At 41.7% G+C, this 21,579-nt stretch overlaps 1 protein-coding gene across 3 annotated transcripts in view; it reads left to right on the forward strand.

The window, feature by feature from the left end:
- PRICKLE1 (prickle homolog 1 (Drosophila)) overlaps nucleotides 1-20,584 on the forward strand; it is a 21,715-nt gene extending 1,131 nt beyond the window's left edge. Inside the window, exons 1-8 of one of the 3 annotated variants that reach the window (XM_011999058.1) lie at nucleotides 7-116; nucleotides 10,018-10,197; nucleotides 12,221-12,334; nucleotides 12,996-13,133; nucleotides 13,757-13,960; nucleotides 16,199-16,385; nucleotides 17,312-18,175; nucleotides 18,280-20,584. In XM_011999058.1, the coding sequence (XP_011854448.1) occupies nucleotides 10,066-10,197; nucleotides 12,221-12,334; nucleotides 12,996-13,133; nucleotides 13,757-13,960; nucleotides 16,199-16,385; nucleotides 17,312-18,175; nucleotides 18,280-19,136 (2,496 nt within the window). In that variant the 5' untranslated portion in view covers nucleotides 7-116; nucleotides 10,018-10,065 and the 3' untranslated portion in view covers nucleotides 19,137-20,584. Of the gene's footprint in view, nucleotides 1-6; nucleotides 117-10,017; nucleotides 10,198-12,220; nucleotides 12,335-12,995; nucleotides 13,134-13,756; nucleotides 13,961-16,198; nucleotides 16,386-17,311; nucleotides 18,176-18,279 lie in introns of those variants that run through there. The other 2 variants (XM_011999056.1, XM_011999057.1) reach the window with 2 other exon arrangements.
- Nucleotides 20,585-21,579: the final 995 nt, after the last annotated feature.

A 21,579-nucleotide genomic window follows, 5' to 3' on the forward strand; every position in this document is an offset into this window, starting at 1 on the left:
ACGCCCGCTCGGAGGCGTCTCTGCTGCTGCGGCGGCGGGGATGGGGACGACCCAGGGGACCCCCTGCACCATCACTGGCAGCCCCATCAAGAATTGGCCGGCTGAGTTTTCCCGAAGTAGGGTGACATCCTTTCCTTCCCGCTTCCTCCAGCCCCGTTTTTAAAAGCTCGGCCGGTCCCGTTAGTCTATGTCCTTATAAGCCAGGCTATGTGTGGAATTTGTTTTTACAACTCGAGTCTTGTGATTTCTCAAACACTTTCTTGAAGTGTTTTCTCTGGAAACTTGTTTCAAATGAGTGCTGTAAGTTTCACAAAGAGGAGTGTTGTTCAGGAGCCAACAGGTGACGGGGCGAAACCTGAGTCTGTGTGTACATTGGAGTCAAGTCGGGCTGCTGTTTCCTCGGGCCACTGTTGAAAATAGAAATCCAAAAAATCAATAGAAGACTAAGGGGAACACGATTTTGAGAAAATACCTGCATCCCCCATTATGGAAAATAATGGGCTCATTAGAGCAGCGCCTTGTGTAGTGCCCCTCGTTCCACGGCGTGCATTTTGGATTTTGTCTTTACATACCCGTGTGTGGATAACCTGACTCTAGAAGCGCCGGCTGGCGAAGGACCAGGCTTTGTCGTCATGTTTCCTTCTTTTGTTTCTTACTGTCATGGAATGTATTTGTGCATGAAATTAGAATGCTTTGAAAGAGTTCCACATTTCCTCTTGGAAAAATGGATAATTTCTTGACCATTGGGTGGTGCGTGACAGCCCACTCAGCTGTTGGGAAATGTACAAACTGGATGGAGGTTCACCTGGAAAATACGGAAAATACCAAAGGGCATATGGCCTAATGTCACTAATTGTATGGAGAACTTTTAGTAAAGGAATGTTTCATAAACAATATCTTCTGATAACTTCATTATGTTTTTACTTTTCAAATAAGTGAAATTGAATTGGGCTTTGTTGGCAGTGACTTTGTCTTTAGTAGGCGGTAAGCACTGAATGCTCTTTGAGTGTGTGAAAACTTTAAAGAAATGACAGTTTAGTGTCTCTTTTACTATAACATTCACATCTCGATTGAAGTTAAGGACATCATAAACAAGGAAATGTGTATATCCAAAACGGTGGTATATTTTGTATTTTGAAAAGAATGGATGTGTGATGTGTTTCTGTACTGCTAAATTAGTCTGTAGTTAAATTTAATTCACCTGCATATGTAGCCGGGCAGAATTGGAGTAGCTTTTGAATGGAGAACCCGTGATCTGCATCTTCCATGCACTAAGGCCTTGTTAACAAGCAGTTTAACAAAGAAGCTGTTAAACAGTTTGTAGCCCACGGATGGCACTTAGCAGTGGGGGACACCTAGGGAATGTTGGCCTAACTGACTTCACAAATCAGTATCTGTTCTGGCTTTTGGTGATCAAAGGATTTCTAACTTCCCTGGGCATGTTCACACAAGAAATACCTTTTCATAGGGATCTTACAATGCCATGGTAGTCTTCATATAGGAACTACAGTGGGATTGCGCTGGAGAAAAAATTGTAATTAGGGATATGACCTTAGACTTCATTTTCAATGGCAGGCCCTGACAATTACTGTTTTCTATTTGCATGATTTTGATTTGGTGACTTGGTTCAAGAAAATTATGAATAATAGGAATCATACCAGACTTGATATACAGTTACAGCCTCAATATGTATCTGATTAAACTCATTCTCCTCAAATCCCTCAAATCCTCATTCCCCTTCTGAGTTGCCCTGAGGTACTTATGTATTGGTATGTCAATCACCTAATACTCAAAACTGTCTTTGGCCCAATTTCTTCCTTTCCTATTAGTTCCTTTTACTTTTCCTCCCAAGTCACCATGTGTAGGCTTGCTTAGGGACAGTGTACTAATTGGCCCCTCTTGGGTTCTTTATCTTTTTCCCGACCATCACTACCATATTAATATTTAAGACCCAGAAGTATCTTGTGGCAGTCTCCATTCATGTCTTTTGCAGTTTCCCGTTGCCTGTAGTGATAAACCCACAGTTTTCTGCCTGAAATGTATAATTCTTGAAAATAGGATTCAGACACCATTGCCATCTGTTGTTGCTTCTTTGGAAGAATCTATCTTCTAGCAAAACTGTCCACTCTTCACTGCCTCTGGACCTTCATATACTGTGCTGACTTATTAAGCTCTTTATAGAAACATAGTAATGGCTCGTTTATGTATATGTCAAGGTCAATCAAGATAATAATCCTTAGCTATCCTGGAAGCAGCATACAGACCAGTAGAAGATGAAATGATCCCCAAGTGGCCAAAATAGCATAACAAAATAATAAACTTTCTCTTTGGTTTGAATAACACCTTCTCACACTGTATGCTATCTTATTTCACCAGTGGTTACTGTGCTTATAGGAGAAGTGCTTAAGCCCTCGTCCATGCCGTAATTACTACATATACTTTTTTTTTTTTTTTTTTTGAGGCAGGGTCTTGCTGTATTGCCCAGGCTGGTCTCAGATTCCTGGTCTCAAGCAGTCCTCCCACTTCAGTCCCCAGGTAGCTGAGAGTATAGGCACATGCCCAGCTTCTATGTATTTTTAGACAAACTTTTTCAAAGAATAGTTGCCTAATACTGGAAGCAACACATTTTAAAAGGTTTGGAGGTTGTTGGTTGTGGGCAAAAGGGAAAGGCAGGGAGAGACAAGTAGCAGGGATGAAAACATGAGGGCAGGGAGGAAAACCTCCAAAAAGTTTGCTAGTCGTCATACATTTATGGGTCAGGGGCCGTTCTGTTTCTTGAATCTTGAAGCCAGTGTTTTCTACTGTGCCCAAAATGAAAACAAATGGTCAACCAAAGGCTAAATCACATATAATTTTTATATGTGCCACCATGGAAGAAAGCAAGGAGATGAATAATGGAATTTTCTTTTTCTTTCTTTTTTTTTTTTAGGTGGAGTTTTGCTGTTGTTGCCCAGGCTGGAGTGCAGTGGCGCGATCTTGGTTCACTGCAACCTCTGCCTCCCGGGTTCAAGCAATTCTCCTCCCTTAGCCTCCCAAGTAGTGGGATTACAGGCATGCATCACCATGCCCAGCTAATTTTGTATTTTTAGTAGAGATGGGGTTTCACCATGTTGATCAGGTTGGTGTCGAACTCCTGACCTCAAGGCCACCTCGGCCTCCTATAGTGCCGGGATTACAGGCGTGAGCCACTGCACCTGGCCATTACATTTCTTTTTAAGATCTGGCTTTTAATGGAATAAATGTCAGTTGGCTTCTTTTGACATTCCCCACACCATTCAATAACAACTGTAAATATAAGGATGAATTAATGAATGCAGTGAATGAATCTAGAAGTAAATTTCACAAAGGAACCCCTCATTATATCACTATGTTATATGAATGAGGCCATACTCGAATTTGGGGAACAAGCTTTACCTAAGGCAACTAGAAAAACTGCCATGCTCCATAGACCACTACACATGCTGTGTGCGAATGTGTGCACGCACACATGCTACGTGTATGTGTTGGCGGTTTTATGCGGGGACTGGTTAGAAGCTGCTTCCAAAGCAGCTGGAAATGTTGGCCAATAACTCGGCAAAATTGTCTGCTGTTCAGAAGGCTAAAGCCCTCCCAAGCTCAAAAAGAAGATGAAACTCAGGTTTTGTTATTAACATATTGTTTCAATTCCATTTGTCACTGGTTAGCTTCAAGAAAGTCTGTTTGGTCCCAGTGGAAGCAGCAATGCCAATTGGTACGTTGCAATAGGAGCTTTAATTCTTTATGGTCATGAAATTCTTTTCTGTTTTCTGTCTTTTCTATTTTTAAAAAATCAGGTCTCAAGATGTGTGTTGACTTGTCAAAGCTTTGAAGACATCAGGACCAAGTTTACTGAATGCTGAGAGCGTCAGATTCCATTTCCTAAGTCTAGCCCTTATGCTTTGGGTCAGATATTCTCTCGACAATGATGATTGAGAAGTCGTACATCTGCTAGCTGTTTGACTTTGTTGCTAATGGTGAGAAATAGCTATTTAATTATTTTGAAGGAAGAGGCAAGAGAAAGGACAAAGGAGGGAAATGGACTGTTCCATTTTCTATTGCATGGAATAGCCCCATGATAATCCTTGCCTTTCTAAAAAAAAAAAGTATCCCAGCTCTCTCTATGTGACCTTGGGCTTCTTTCTCACCTCCCTTGTGACCATACCCTTCTTTTCTGTTTGACATTTGTTTCTCTACTGGACTCTGATAGTAGGCTTTTAGTCTTCAAAATAGTGTCTGCGAAGAACTCATGAACCTGCTAGAGAATTAAGTTTTAACAGCTGTTCCTTGTGCTTGACCACCCCCTCCCATTGCCATCTTTGATGGTGGTGGTAGCTGTTAAAAGGTTCTGTGCCCTCCACACACCTCCTTAATGGTCAGACTGTTTGGAAGCTGAACAAACCCATCTCTGAAAACTGTTTTGCTTTTTTTTCTCCTGCCTTATGAGGTTTACTTACATTCAAAATTATAGAGAGACACTGGAGAAATAGGATGCCTACTGATTTATTTCCAAACTTCGCACAGGATTGGTTAATGCATAGTTGACATTCATTTATGATTAGGGTCGCTACAACATTTTAAGACCAAGACAATAAGCCTGCCTTAGAATAGTCAAGAATACTGATGTTTTGAGCTGTGGCTAGGTAAAAGAATGTAAAAAATACACTCTCAAATGGATCCCACAGAAGTGTGTATACATGTGAGACAGAGAGAGGAAGAGGGAGGGAGGAGGATGATGCAAAAGCAAATGGAGCAAAATGTAAACCATTGGTGGGTCTGGGTAAGGGATCTATCAGAGTTCTTTTACTATTGCAACTTTTTGGAAGTTTAAAGTAATGCCCAAATAAAATTTTACCAAAAAAAAAAGTATAGGGCTGGGCCACTGTTAGTTCATCTAAGCATGGTTCTACAAAAGAAAGAAGCAGCATCATTAAAAAAAAAGTTTCTCTCATAACCCCAACTTTGAATAGTTCTATTTCCATTATAACGCAGACTAGTTTTAAACCTGATTCTGCCCTTTTCATGTCATCAACCTTAAGAGACAATACCTGAAAATAAAGTTATCAGAATTTTTCTATTAGGTCTAATTTACCTGTGGTCTCATATGCTTGGCTTAAAACATGATGTTTTGGCAGACTACATACAGCCATGATTAGGTATCCTCAGGAAGAACCTCAGCCATGACCCCGAGCAGAAGGAATGGCCAGGCTCCCTTCTTCCTTCTGTGCTGCCAAAGTAAATACCATATAGTGATTTAAATGCCTAAGGAAGGGATATTGTGAGGTCACATATACATATATATGTGTGTGTGTGTGTGTGTGTGTATGGTTTTTTTTTTTTGTTTGTTTGCTTTGTTTTGTTTTGAGATGGAGTTTTGCTTTTCTTGCCCAGGCTGGAGTGCAATGGCATGATCTCAGCTCACTGCAACCTCCACCTCCTGGCTTCAAGCGATTCTCCTTCCTCAGCCTCCCAAGTAGCTGGGATTACAGGTGTGCACCATGCCTGGATAATTTTGTATTTTTAGTAGAGACAGGGTTTCTCCATGTTGGTCAGGCTGGTCTCAAACTCCTGACCTCAGGTGATCCACCCGCCTCAGCCTCCCAAAGTGCTGGGATTATTACATGCATAAGCCACCATGCCCAGCCACATTTTCATAATTTTTAGTGTAACTTTTTACAAGCGTAAGAACTATGTTTAGCTGCCACTGCTTTCACCCGACTGATATACTTAAGAATAGACTCTCAGGATCTCTTGGCAAGTACAAGCAATCTTTAAAAATAAAGTCAGATGCCATGGCTCACACCTTTAATCCCAGCATTTGGGGAGGCCGAGGCAGGAGGATATTTTGAGTCCAGGAGTTTGAGACCAGCCTGGGCAACATAGGGAGACCCCATCTCTACAAAAATCAAAAACAAAAAACTTCGGTGTAGTGGCACATGCCCGTGGTCCCAGCTACTTGGGAGGCTGAGGTAGGAGGATTGCTTGGACCTGGGAGGTAAATAGGCTGCAGTGAGCCACTGCACTCCAGCCTGGGTGACAGATAAATAGGAAAAAGAAAAATCTAAATTGAAGTTTTTGTGTTATCAGGTAAAGAAGTTGCTAGAAGCCAGGTACCATGGCTCACGCCTGTAATCGCAGCACTTTGGGGGGCCGAAGTGGGCAGATCACCTGAGGTCAGAAGTTCAAGACCAGCCTGACAAACATGGAGAAACCCCGTCTCTACTAAAAATACGAAATTAGCTGGGCATGGTGGCGCATGCCTGTAATCCTAGCTGCTTGGGAGGCTGAGGCAGGAGAATTGCTTGAACCCGGGAGGCGGAGGTTGCAGTAAGATAAGATCGCACCCAGCCTGGGCAACAAGAGCAAAACTCAAAAAAAGAAAGGAAAAGAAGAAAGAAGTTGCTAATGATGATGTCGCGACTCTTAACACAGCCTGGTCCCAGTGGAGGCCATGCCATATAACTTTTGTTTTTTTTTTTTTTTTTGAGACGAAGTTTTGCTCTTGTCACCCAGGCTGGAGTGCAATGGTGTGATCTGGGCTCACTGCAACTTCCGGTTCAAGCAGTTCTCCTGTCTCAGCCTCCTGAGTAGCTGAGATTACAGACACATACCACCACGCCCAGCTAATTTTTATATTTTTAGTAGATAGGGGGTTTCACTCTGTTGGCCAGGCTGGTCTTGAACTCCTGACCTCAGGTGGTCTGCCTGCCTCAGCCTCCCAAAATGCTGGGATTACAGGTGTGAGCCACTGCGCCCAGCCAACATTTTTTTAATGTTTGTGTTTTGATGAGCTCTGAGAACTTGCCAGTAAATGTAATGTTTTGTCATTTTAAATACTCTCTGATATAAAGGAAAAAGAAAAACTTACCTCAGTGAATAAACTCTGAACCAAGTGCTCATGAGACCATTGAATTTTTACAATCCTTTTTGACTGTATATCCTTCAAATGCCTTCTGTGGGTGAAGTGGACTACCCTCCAGTTGTGTCATTTTGTGTGTCTGCAGCGCAGTAGCTTGGCTGATTCACTAAAGAAAAGGGAATTGGCTCCATCAGCACTCCCCACAGGAGGCAGCTTGGGGTTGCAGGGGTTTAGGATCACAGCCAAGACCGATCCTAAGACCACTTACTGACCTTGGACAGTCTAGCCTGAGGCACATTGCTCTGAGGCTCAGTTTCCCCATCTGTTAAATGAGACACCACTTACAGTGGGTTGCTTGATAGAGTGATTAAATGCCGTAACACTAATGGTACCAGCCAGGCATGGAGAAGTAAGTTAACTGTCTACTAACAAATGAAACACAAAGCCATGCCTATAATGGAAAGGATATCGTCACTCATGGTTCTTCAGTTGGGCTCTTTACTTTGTGCATGAATGACAGTCAGTCCTCAATGTAATTTGTTGAAAGGCTGGAATGAACTTGTGGGAATTTTAAGTTTGAGATGTGGCCAGAACTTCCAGGTGATTGGGAGGAGGGGATGGTGGGATTGTGGCATGTCGTGCTAACGTTGATTTACCTTGATTAGGATAGTAATTTACTGTACAGTTTTCACAAAAGGCTAATCAGGGAGTACAGCTGTAAAAGTAATTCAAATCTTCGGCAATCGGTATCTTTGTGCTAGCTTGGAAAATCCATGGCTTGTCTTAATTTGTGATGTTTTCTCTTGTTTTATAATCCAGTGGCATTTAATTTTTAGGTTCTATTGAATATTTATGTTCTTTGTAAGTCTGCAGAGCGAATACCTTAGTGTCTCCCCACTTAGCCTGATTTAGCAGGGGGCAGATGTTCATCTTTCATGATTTGGGTTAAATTGCATTGAAGGCACTCATGCGCCTGGTAGGAGTTTTAGAGTTACTAATTAAATTCTTAACCTCTGGTTCCCTTCCTTTGACATGTGGGAGTAGTTTTTTCAAAATATCCAAGACATTTTCTGACTCATTAACACATCCTTTTTTATTGAGGAGTCAGAGGAATACGCCTATGTTTAGAAAGCCTTTCCTTAGTCAAGACATGAATGAGTTGCACCTGTGTGAAATGATGCCTTGTTTAAAAGGTCATAACCTCCCAATGGTAGTGTAGGAAATGAGGTCATCTTCACTTTTTGTTCAGGGTGAATGCAAGTTAAATTTATTAGTTGAAATAATATATGTGTGGCATTGCTCCTACTGCTAATATAGATTGTAGCTATGAGGCGTTTGCCCTTCATTTGTTACAATGTTAATTTTCTCAATGTCCTATCATTTATAAAAGAGAAACCAAATATTTTAATCAGGTTTTATTTTATTCTATTTTTTTCGAGATGGAGTCTCGCTGTCGCCCAGACTGGAGTCCAGGGGTAAAATCTCAGCTCACTGCAACCTCCGCCTCCTGGTTTCAAGCAATTCTCCTGCCTCAGCCTCCTGAGTAGCTGGGATTACAGGCACCCACCACCACGCTTGGCTAATTTTTGTGTTTTTAGTAGAGACAGGGCTTCACTATATTGGCCAGGCTGGGCTCAAACTCCTGACCTTGTGATCCATCCACCTCAGCCTCCCAAAGTGCTGGGATTACAGGCGTGAGCTACCTCACCCGGCCAATAATCAAAGGTTTTAATAGGTAGTATTTTTTAACACTCTTAGCATTTAGAGTTGAATTGAGATAGTTGCTGAAAAATGACTTGGTCTCAGGCTGAAAGTGTATGGGTTTTCACTGCCTTTCCTACTTGTTTAAGCAAATGAAAACTTTTTTTTTTGTTTTTGATATCCTTCCTGAGATGGAAGAACGTTTATTAAGGCAGAAGAATTTTTGGAAGTCTGACATGTCAGTGTGTATGTGTGACTAGACTCTGGCTTTTAGCCATATGACCTTGGACAAGTCTCTTGACTTTCTGGAACCTTGTTTTCTCTAAAATGATTGAGTTGGGATAATTATATGTAATTTTCTTTTTTTACACCATTTTTTTGTGGGTGAAAGGGCCAGGTATAAAAAAGCTCCATCTCTCCATCTGGTTCTGAAAGTTCTGATACTATTATTTTTTTCTTTGTGCCCTGGGATGAGGGATGATTTTTAAGAATCAGAAGAGACAAAGAACATAAACGGTAATAGCAAAGGTCCTGGGTTGTAGGGCAGGGAATGTTGTCTTGACACTTTTATAGCCCTTCATCCAAGGAGGCTTTTTATTCAGAGGAGGATTTACATCTTTCTCTGCCCATAGCAGGCTGATGACATTTCACACATAGTAGGCACTGACTGCATAACTTTTCAGTGAATGCCTGCTTATGATGCAATTAAACATTAACAGTCACCAAGCTGGATTTTATTTTCACATAGTGCTGTATTCAGACTGTTTGTTGAAGGAGCTCATTGATGAATGTCTGGCTGACTCTAGCCCTTAGTAAAGGCTTGAGGATTTAATGTGCAGTATAAGGATTTAATTGTGCTATTTCTATTTTGTGTGTAAACTCAGTTTAGTGTCTTACAAAACATAATTAGAAACCTGAAACCTAAGCAGTTTAGCTGAGAGGACCCACTCTCAGAAGGCAACACTGCCTCAGTTGGAAAAATTGCTTAGGAAATACGGGGGACCGAGTGGGGTCTTGAGCCATTTTTCATGGGGCATAGTAGTGGGCAAGGCAGATGGCCTGATCCCTGACACTTCCTTCTACAACTTATAGGATGTCACAAGGATTTGTGGGCAAGTTGGAAAGTCAACACATCAACTTTCTTGAGAACTTTTCTAAGGAATTGGCTATAGAGAGGCACCTTTTAAAGGCTCCTGGAAATAAACTAGCTTTGGTGGCATGTTCTGAAATTCTGAGCTGGCAAAGGGACTACTACCAAATTATATAGCTCTAAATTTTGAATTTCACGGGGCCTGGGGGCTGGGGGGTGGTGACAGTAGTAATTTGGTTACTTTCTCTGGGCCCAGCTGTGTGTTAACAGCATTCAGTAAAAGCTCTGGGTCAGAGTAAGAGACATGCATTCAGGTTTTAGATGTCTTTGTTTTTTCTTATATTGTCCACAGCAGCCATTGTTTGATGTCCTGTGCCTGAGAAACCAGGCTTTAAACTTTATGCCTTTGGAGATGGAGCCCAAAATGAGCAAGCTGGCCTTTGGCTGTCAGAGAAGTTCCACATCAGATGATGACTCTGGCTGTGCGTTGGAGGAGTATGCCTGGGTTCCCCCGGGCCTGAGACCAGAGCAGGTAGGAACTTCATCATCCTATATTTACTCTTTGTTTTTCAGTGTGAGTTCAGACTTCAGAACATTATTTTGCAAATGGATAGAACATCACTGAGATGCTGGAATACCACCCTCCTCAGTCCTTATTCTTCTTTGTATGGCTTTGAAGTTTTACTTTTGAAGGTCATGTTTAGTTCCTCAATGGAAGTTTCCAGTCTCGTCGTACCCATGGTTCCAGAAGCCTCATAAGGATCCCATTTTTGCTCTAATGAATGAAATCCGGAGTACTACATATGCATTGGTTATATGTATTTCGGATGAATCCCTCTTGAGAGTGAGAGGAATTTACCTTTTGAAAAACTTCTGTGACAACAAAAAGGCAATAAAAAAAAAGAGAAAAGTTTCCATGCCAGTTCTCAGCAATGCTTTTGCTTTGGAAGCGAGATGGCAAGCTATCAGAAACCCTCTGAAGTGTTACTGCTTAGACATTGGACCTTTGATAACTTTGCATATAAAAGAGCCTGTCACTTACACCAGAGATTGGGAAAAAAAATTAGAGAGTTAATTTTATGCTTTGTGTTGTTATTTTAAGGAAGATGAGAACATTCTATATGCCTACTTACTTTTCCCAATATCTTTACAATGATTAACTTGTTGAAAATCACGTGATATTATTAAAAGAGCAAAGGCATCATTTGAAAATAAAGTTGACAGTGGGGTGTGTGGTTGCTTTGCTTCTGAGTTAGGGTTCTGTTTCCTGTAGGGGGGGAGATTTTTTGAGAATAGGGTATCCTTATTTATCCATGGCATAGCACAGTACCTGGCACGCATGTAGCTGACATTCAGTAAGTGTTTATAACTGTAAAAAGCTTCTAGAGCTGATAGAATGGGGAGAGGGTGGAGTACTGGTGAAGCAGTTAGAAAAGCAGTATTTGGACAAACTACTTAGAGAGAATCCCTTCTTACATCTAGGGTGGGTAGGTTTTGTGTGGTACTAAGGTATTGAAGTAGACAGGCCCTAAATTCCTGTCTCATGTCTTTTTTTTTTCATTTATTCCTTCTCAGCTCTACAGTATCCTTTGCAGTACTCATTAAGGGATGTTCCTTTAAAGATATCAGAACACAAACAGGCAGAAATTAAGTTTTCCTTTCAGAATGAGCAAAGTACAGCTCAATATGGCTTCTTTCCAATTTCCCTGGGGAGACTGACTTCAGGTATTCAGAAAATAGCATACATGGAAGCAAAGAAAGCTGATGTTTGAGAGCACCTGATAAAGAAGAGTTTACAACATTTAGCTAAACAGCTTTTGTCTTTGTGATGTGTAAAATTCAGAGAGCAAATTCAGTGTGTTTGTGTACTGGGTGGATTTGGTGCCATGTCACATAGTCTGTGTGGTAATTTGCACAATTCACCCAGGACTCTCTCTCTTGCTGATCTCTTAGCTGACCCGTTGGAAGATTGGCTGAGGAAGAGTAGTCTTTTTTTTTTTTTTTTTTTTTTTTTTTTTTTGAGATGGAGTCTTCCTCTGTCCCCCAGGCTGGAGTGCAGTGGCGCGATCTTGGCTCAAGCGATTGGGTTCAAGCGATTCTCCTGCCTCAGCCTCCCGAGTAGCTAGGATTACAGGTGTGCACCACCACGCCCAGCTAATTTTTGTAGTTTTAGTAGAGACAGGGTTTCACCACGTTGGCCAGGCTGGTCTCAAACTCCTGACCTCAGGTGATCCACCCGCCTCGGCCTCCCGGAGTGCTGGGATGACAGGCGTGAGCCACAGCACCAGGAAGAGTAGTCTTAAATGTGCATATTTTATGGTGCATAATTTATGATGTCCCCAATTTTCACTACAAATTACATTCCTGAAGAGCAATTTAGCAGCTGGGTGCTAGTTATCTGAAGGTTTGCAGTTCTGCTGAGTTGGCTCAGCTGGTCTTCTTATTAGCTACAAGAGGCCAAACCCTGTACCTAGGGAAAGGTAACTTTGAAAGATTAAGTGAGCTGAAATGCTCAGTTCTGTATACTGATGCCATTCTTACTGTCTCTTACGCAGATCCAGCTCTATTTTGCTTGCTTACCAGAGGAAAAGGTTCCTTACGTTAACAGCCCTGGAGAGAAGCATCGGATTAAACAGCTTTTGTACCAGTTACCACCACATGATAATGAGGTAAAATAGCCGGAAGAAGGCTAATTAGAAAAAAGAAAAAAATGCATGAGAAGCATTGAGATGCTGCTCATAAACCCCAAATCCTCACTGGTGAGGGCTCTCTTTTGCCTTTCTTTAGTTAAAATTTGGCCAGAGAATACAGCTTTCCATTCTTTGAGAGAAGAGAGAAAAGAGTATCAGTGTAATCAACTTAACACACGTTGGTTTTTATAGTGTTTGCAGCCACCCACTAATGATCAGGAACCTACAAATGCCGGAGATTTCCCTGCCTCTGCATCCAGAGTGAATGCTTTATGGTCATTCAGGCCTGCAGTTGAGTTGAGTGCATGTAGAATGGAGAGTAAAAGTGGCAGTTAACAAGTTTAAACCTTTTGTGGAAAGGTTAATGTCCTATTTTTTTTTTAATGTCTGTGCTGATAAGGGTTTTCAATTAAACATTTCTTATTTAAAAAAAAAAAAAAGACTATTCCTTCACGCTGCATTTCCCTTTTTCTAGAGAGGCTGTAAAATTCGGATATGGTGTCATTTTAAAATCGTGGAGGTGTGACACAGGCGAGCTAAACTTACTATTTTATTTCCTGAAACCCTAACTCTGGAAGTGGAGAACTGGTGAGAAAGACTGTGCACTCAGTGTGGTGTTTCTGTTTTGCTTTCTGTGAAGGTGCGGTATTGCCAGTCTTTGAGTGAAGAGGAGAAAAAAGAATTGCAGGTGTTCAGTGCTCAGCGGAAGAAAGAAGCACTGGGAAGAGGAACAATTAAGCTTCTGTCCAGAGCAGTCATGCATGCTGTGTGTGAGCAGGTGGGCAGCCTCTTCTCCTATGTGTAGCTTGTGGCAGTGATGCGGATGGGGTGGATAGTTAGGGGTTATCCACTAAGTATCTAGCAGAGGTGTGGGCCCTGAAAGCCTCCAAAAAGTGAGAGGAAGACAGCCTGGCTTTTTATTAAATAGCAGTTCATGTTTCATATTTGTAACTAGCTACACTGCTGTGTATGACAGCAGGAGTCAGTCACCCTTGTGCAAACATTGGGTGAAATCCTGCCTTTGGTAGGATCCTGGCATGGAGGTAGGTGCTAGGATACATCTCGTATTCAAAAGAGGCAGAAACATAATGAAGACATTCAGATCTTTGCTGGCAGTTCTCAGAGTAGGAAATGTATCCAGCAGGAGGCTGGCACAGGAAAACCACTATTTGTGTGAATCACATTACACCGTCCTTAGAAACAGTCGTAGTATGTCTGAGACACATGCCTTACAGTGGAGAATCACCAGTAATCCAGCATTAAAGAGCTATTTAATCACTAACAGAGGTGGCAAAAATAAACACATTCCTGACAAATTCGAGATTTATCCTAAAGTAAGAAAGCCTGAGAATCCCGTCTTTAAAAAATGATCCTTTTACATTCAAACCCATTTGTTTGTAGTGTGGGTTGAAGATAAACGGAGGTGAAGTTGCAGTGTTCGCCTCCCGCGCGGGCCCTGGCGTGTGCTGGCACCCATCCTGTTTTGTCTGCTTCACGTGCAATGAGCTGCTGGTCGACCTCATCTATTTTTATCAGGATGGAAAAATTCACTGTGGCAGGCACCATGCAGAACTGCTCAAACCACGGTGCTCGGCATGTGACGAGGTAAAAAAAGTTCAGCCTTTCACACTGGGAAAAATAAGCTTAGATTAAGCCAATATTCCACTGTTTACATCTAAGCAAAATATTAAAATTTCCTGGATTTTGTTCTGTGTGCATGTTTTAAAGATAATCCTGTACATTCATACAATGAAGTAATCTATATTTGGTTGGTGCAAAAGTAATTGCGGTTTTTTGCCATAATGGTCAAAACCGCAATTACTTTTGCACCTACCTAATAGAAAGGGAAGCAGATGTCGTTGTACTTTGATAAGCATTATATCTTCAGTGCGTTGTGAGAAAATACAAGTTGCAGAAGAACATGTAGTAGATGGTCTTTTTTTGTTAAGGATTTAAAAAACGGTATGATACATGTATTTGTTTATACACAGAAAAGGTATGGAAAGACAAATACCAAATTAGTAGTAGTTACCCTGGGGGAAGGTGGGAATGGATGATGGCGTGAAAGGAAAAATTTTCTTCCCTTTAGCTTTTTATTTTAAAATAATTTTAGATTTACAGAAGAATTGCAAAGCTATTACAGAGAGGTCCTGCATGCCCTTCTCCCAGCTTCCCCTGATGCTAACATCTTACATAACCATAATATATGTATCGAAACTAGGAAATTACCATCAGTATAATACCATTAACTAAACCATAGTCTTTGTTTAGATTTTCCTAGTTTTGTAACAAATGTTCCTTTTCTTATCCAAGATCAATCCAGGGTGCCTCATTGCATTTACTCGTTGTATCTTAGTCTCCTTCCATGTGTGACAGTAAACTTTTTATTTGTATACATTCATTTATTTGATACTTTTTTTCAACAATGTTCTATTTGAACATATTTTGGTTTTGGTCTTGGTTTTGTTTTGTTTTTTTTAATTTTTTTGAGATGGAGTTGCTCTCTGTTGCCCAGGCTGGAGTGCCGTGGTGCAGTCTCGGCTCATGGCAACCTCCGCTTCCCGTGTTCAAGTGATTCTTGCACCTCAGCCTCCCGAGTAGCTGGGATTACAGGTGCCTGCTACCACGCCCAGCTAATTTTTTTTGTATTTTTAGCAGAGGCGGGCTTCACCATGTTGGCCAGGCTGGTCTCGAATTCCTGACCCCAAGAGATTCGACTGCCTCGGCCTCCCAAAATGCTGGGAATACCAGGGTGAGCCACCGTGCTCCACTGAACATATTTTGGAAACCAAAAATAGAAGAACCTGCCGGGCTCGGTGGCTCATGCCTGTAATCCCAGCACTTCGGGAGGCCAAGGCGGGCGGATCATGAGATCAAGAGATAGAGACCATCCTGGCCAACATGGTGAAACCCCATCTCTACTAAAAATGCAAAAATTAGCTGGGCATGGTGGCAGGTGCCTGTAATCCCAGCTACTCAGGAAGCTGAGGCAGGAGAATTGCTTGAACCCAGGAGGCGGAGGTTGCAGTGAGCTGAGGTCATGCCACTGCACTCCAGTGTGGTGACAGAACGAGACTCCATCTCAAAAAAAATAAAATAAAAATAAATAAGTAAAAATAAAAGAACCAGCCTGGACCCCATGGTGAGACCCCATTTCTGTCCCAAAATGTTTTTCAAATTAGCTGGGCATGGTGGTTGTGCCCTCGTGGTCCCAGCTACCCAGGAGGCCGAGGTGAGAGGATTGCTCAAGCCCAGGAGTCTGAGGCTGCAGTAAGCTATGATTGTGCCACTGTGCTCCAGCCTGGGCTACAAGTGAGACCCTGTCTCAAAAAAATAAAGAGTCCTTAATCTGGAGATGGCCACCTGGTCAAATAAAGCATTATCAGCACAAATGCTGTTCACTCAATTCCAGCATCTGTGTAGCTATAACTGTGTTGAGTCCACAGACATTTTTATGACTTTTCTTTCTACTGAAACACCAAATTATTTCACTAAAGTATTTCCGTGTTAATGTGTTCTTTGCCAGATTATGCCAAGGAAATGTTACTGGGGAGCAAAAATATGACCCAGTGAATTACTTCCAATATAGAATTCTGTTTTGTCAAGTTGAAGCAAGTATTTATTATTTAGTTTCTTTTTTCAGTACTGTCAATTTATGCTCTAGTTTGTAGCTAAATCAAGTTAGATTTAAGCTTGTGACTCTAAGAAACAAGGTTAGTTAGCTATTTGATTTTTTTAAGAGCCAGTGTCTGTCCATTGCCCAAAAAACATGCAGTTACTTGGCCTTTAAAATAGTTCCTAATGATTTTCTTTCATTCTCTGGTTTCACGTTTCTTTTTGAAGATAATTTTTGCTGATGAGTGCACAGAAGCTGAGGGTCGCCATTGGCACATGAAGCACTTCTGCTGCCTTGAGTGTGAAACGGTCCTGGGAGGACAGAGGTATATCATGAAGGATGGCCGCCCCTTCTGCTGTGGCTGTTTTGAGTCTCTCTATGCAGAGTACTGTGAAACCTGTGGGGAACATATTGGTAAGTCCACAGCCAGCCCGTCTGCCCTGTCACCTAGCCATTAGTCTGTCTAGAATTATCCACAGTCTTATTTTTTCTTTTCTGTTTTTTAAAGTTGAGATATAATTTACATACAGTGAAATGTACAGATCTTAAATGTTCCAGCTGATGAAATTTGACAAATGAACAGAGAGTCGATTCTTGTTTTTCACAGTAGTTGTGTTCTGTGAAGTTACTGCGAACGCTGGATTAGTGAACACTGAACCGTTGCTCGTGGGGGAATACAGGGTTAGGTTCCTGTGAGCCTCTGGGCACAGCAGTTTCATCAACCCATCAATGCATAATCTTGTTTCATGTGTGTTTTTGCTTAAAGCCACTGCTTTATTGAATGTACATTGTTGATGCATTAATATTGAATTCACAGCCAGTAGTACCATACTCAAGATTAGGAGCTTATGTAATACGTCTTTTCTCCATAAGGCACATCACAGCCTTCTTGCCCTTAGGAACATGACAGCATTTCAGCACTGGCAGCATTACACTTGGGGTCATTTTAAACAGCAAACTCACCAACAAAAAGCACAAAAACGCAGAAAACATGGCAGTAGATAGATCAGGAATACGACACTTGTCTACAATATGAGAGCTGAAACAAAAGGCTGGAGCATCTCCTGGATCAGTGCGTGTTGGTTCAATTCATATTTTTACCACTTTGCACATCTGTGAATGACCATGAAAGTGTTGCCAATATTAGTTTGGGGGTTGTGAATAAATTTTTATGAGTAGGCAAATTCACAAATACAGAATCCACAAAGAATGGGGATTAATTGTATCTGTGTCACCCACACGGCTCCCCATACCCATAATCTTTATTTTCTTCATTTCTTCCTTATACCTTGTTTCAGGCATTAAACCATAACTTATTTATTCTGTCCTTTTCAAAACAGGTGTGGACCATGCACAGATGACCTATGACGGGCAGCACTGGCACGCCACAGAAGCATGCTTTTCTTGTGCCCAGTGTAAAGCCTCTTTGTTGGGATGTCCCTTCCTTCCCAAACAGGGTCAGATTTACTGCTCAAAAACGTGCAGTCTCGGTGAAGACGTCCATGCCTCTGATTCTTCCGACTCTGCATTTCAGTCAGCTCGATCAAGAGACTCCCGAAGAAGTGTCCGAATGGGCAAGAGCAGCCGGTCAGCAGATCAGTGTAGACAGTCTCTCCTCTTATCGCCCGCTCTGAACTACAAGTTTCCTGGCCTCTCAGGCAATGCCGATGACACCCTCTCTCGAAAATTGGATGATCTGAGTCTCTCCAGGCAAGGAACAAGTTTTGCCAGTGAAGAATTTTGGAAAGGCAGAGGAGAGCATGAAACTCCAGAAGACCCTGAAGAATGGGCTGATCATGAAGATTATATGACGCAGCTCCTCCTCAAGTTTGGTGATAAAAGCCTCTTTCAGCCACAGCCCAATGAGATGGATATTCGAGCCAGTGAGCACTGGATATCTGATAACATGGTTAAAAATCAGACCGAGTTAAAGCAAAATAACCAGAGCCTTGCAAGTAAAAAATACCAGTCTGATATGTACTGGGCACAGTCACAAGATGGCCTGGGTGATTCTGCTTATGGCAGCCACCCAGGCCCTGCAAGCAGTAGAAGGCTCCAGGAATTGGATCTGGACCATGGGGCTTCAGGGTATAATCATGATGAAACACAGTGGTATGAAGATTCCCTGGAGTGTCTGTCAGACCTGAAACCAGAGCAAAGTGTTCGGGATTCGATGGATTCTTTGGCATTGTCCAATATCACAGGTACGTAATCTAGGGATTATGGGGTATTTGAAAAAAGGAGCTGCTAATTATTGTTGAATATTAGGATGATTGAGAAACACATCTTGTTTTGGTCTCTCTTCTAGGGGCTTCGGTGGATGGAGAAACCAAGCCAAGGCCATCATTATATTCGCTGCAAAATTTTGAGGAGATGGAAACAGAAGATTGTGAGAAGATGAGCAATATGGGAACTTTGAACTCTTCCATGCTGCACAGGAGTGCAGAGTCCTTAAAGAGTCTAAGTTCAGAGTTGTGTCCAGAGAAAATCCTGCCTGAAGAGAAACCAGTACATCTGCCAGTGCTCAGAAGGTCCAAGTCTCAGTCCAGACCACAGCAGGTCAAGTTTTCCGATGATGTCATCGACAATGGGAACTATGACATTGAAATCCGGCAGCCTCCGATGAGTGAAAGGACTCGGAGACGCGTCTACCATTTTGAAGAGAGGGGATCCAGGTCTCATCACCACCGCCGCAGGAGAAGTAGAAAGTCGCGCTCCGACAATGCCCTGAATCTTGTTACGGAAAGAAAATACTCTCCCAAGGACAGACTGAGGCTGTACACCCCCGATAACTATGAGAAATTTATACAGAATAAAAGTGCCCGGGAGATCCAAGCATACATCCAGAATGCTGATCTTTATGGACAGTACGCCCATGCCACTTCCGATTACGGCCTGCAGAACCCAGGAATGAATCGGTTTCTGGGACTCTATGGCGAGGATGATGATTCCTGGTGTTCTTCCTCTTCCTCCTCTTCCGACTCGGAAGAAGAAGGATATTTTCTTGGACAACCAATCCCTCAACCCCGGCCACAGAGATTTGCCTACTATACAGATGACCTTTCTAGTCCACCGTCTGCACTTCCCACCCCTCAGTTTGGTCAGAGGACAACAAAATCCAAGAAGAAAAAGGGACATAAGGGCAAAAATTGTATTATTTCTTAACCAAGTAGTGATGGAGAGCATTTGTTTAAAACTTAGCCATTAATCATCTGAATCGTATCCTTTTCTTCCATAGGAAAGTTGTGAAAATAGTTTAAAGTGCTTCCTTTGCCCATGTAAATGAGAACCCAACTGCTGTTTACGTGTCAGATTAACATTTGAAAGGTGTGATTTCTCCAATTTACCCTCCTTGGATGGTGCCAGGTGGACCTGACATCTTGTGCCTATCGGGTGCGTTACAGATCCATACAGCTGCTTTGGTTTCCAATCCTCAAGGGAATACTCAAGATGCTGTCTCAAGGGGATTGGATGTGGGTGTTGATTTTAGAAGATGGAGAACTCCAGCCACCTTTGTAAAGCAATAGTGTTTGTCATTTACGTAAGTCAGGTCGGTTCAGGTCTTGGTAGTCCGTCTTGGTGTGAGGCATGCCAGTCACGATGACCTAGCTAACACTGTGCATCTTATTGTGAGGCCAACTTGTCCCTTCCAACCCTCTTTGGCCAGGTAAACATTGTATTGTATCAGCGCCAGCTACAGATTGAAAAAAAAAACAAAAAACATTGCTATTTATAACTTAGTATTTCATAGACTTAAGTGTATTCCTAATTTAACGGTGCAAATATTAATGTATATACTGTACAGTTCAGATTTTAAAACTGATATTTTTATATCCCTGAATTGTAAGCTGTTTGTTACGCTGCAGTGCTAGATTTGCTAGGGAACCAGAATTTATGGATGAACTGATTGCTTGTATTTTAGTCAGGGTTTATAAATGTAGATGGTCAAATTTATATTGCTTAGTGATGGAAAATTCAATTTTTTTCATTTTTTTTCCCAAATATTAAAAAAGGCTCTGTATGCATGGTGGGGCTATGTAAATACTCTACAAGTATGGCCCTGTTAATCTTCCAAGTGTTATTTATGGGTCAAGCAATGTAAACTGTATAAATGTAAAAACAGCCCCCCACACATAACCCCTGGAATATATGGTAAAAACAAGTAGAAGCTGTTTCAGTGAGTGGGTCTTTTCCCCCTGCCTGCGGAGGGTGCCTTTCTCATTTTCAGCAAGGTGATGATTATCTCATGGGAAATGACAAAGATCTGCTTTTGTGGCAGAGGACTTTGTAGATTTGTTATTTTAAGAGAGGTTATTCCTTTTTATTCTTTCCCTCCCGCTAATTTGTTGGCCTTTAACAGCAATTTTGGAAACTGGGTCTTCTGGTTATGTTTTTGTTTTAAAATCTTTAAATTAGAGGATGCTGTGCCATTGGGTGCTTTAAGTTAATATGAGTTTCTGGTTCAAGGAAAACTTATGTTGGATCTGAACTAATGAGCAGATATTTTGATATGTGCCATTCTTGCATATACATCTCAGTCCTAACTAAAGGTTCTAGTGGCATCCAGGACCTTTCGGGAGGCATTTAAAATAAACGCTTAATAAATAACAAAACTACCTTTCTGAATATAAATATTTGCAAATGTATCCAGATAACTTCCATTTTGTGCCTGTGTTCAGGCATGATTTATTTGGCAGTTGTTCTACCATTAACAGACCTCCATTTGTCTCGTGTGTCCACACGCCCCACTTGTAGGCCAGAAATAGGGCTTCAGACACAGAGGCATTATTTTTTCCATATAGACTGGAGTGGGGAAAATTTGGCCTTAGGGAGGACAGACACAAGTCCAACGGGTAAACCAGCAGTACGTGGACAGCCTTCCCACGCAAGGGTTTGTATCTGGGCTACACAGATCCCCTTCAGAAAAGCACCAACGGTGAGCGAGTTCTTTACTCAGTAACTTACAGTCCCTGGTCTGGTGCCTTTAAAAAACCATCAGCAATGAAAAGGAAGTGCATACGCATCACAAAAAAATTCAAATAGGGCAAAAGTCAGAGACAGCATCTCCTTTCCATTCTTCATCGCAGATCCCCAGTTCCTCTCCCTAGAAATAACCACTCTTACCCAGTTCTAGTGTCTCCTTCAGACATTCAAAGCACATTCGTATAAATGTCTCTCTTAGAAGTGGTAGTGACCTATATGTGCTGTAACTTGCTTTTTTTCCCTTTACATGTGGACATTTCACACTAGTGCATATAGGTCTACCCATTCTTTCAGTAACTGCTTAATAGCCTGCTTTTGGAATATCTTTAACCAATCTCTTAATGATGGAGTTGACTTTCCTCATACATTATGCTACACTGGCACATGTGCACATAAATTGGGAGCAGTCTAGTTACTGGGACAAGGTTATGTATTTAAGACTGATGGATATTGCCAATTTTTCTCCAAAAGAAATTCTCCTGATTTACATTAATATAAATGAGAGTGTTCCATCACAACTTCTCAATGTATTAGCAGATTTCTTGATTTTGAAGAAATTTTCAGAACCTGTGCTGCCACGAGTGGGCATCCTTTTAGAAAAGACTGTTGCAATATGTTGCTTATA

The sequence above is a fragment of the Mandrillus leucophaeus genome, unplaced genomic scaffold, assembly GCF_000951045.1.
Source record: "Mandrillus leucophaeus isolate KB7577 unplaced genomic scaffold, Mleu.le_1.0 Scaffold580, whole genome shotgun sequence".
In the NCBI taxonomy this organism is placed as follows: Eukaryota; Metazoa; Chordata; class Mammalia; order Primates; family Cercopithecidae; genus Mandrillus; species Mandrillus leucophaeus.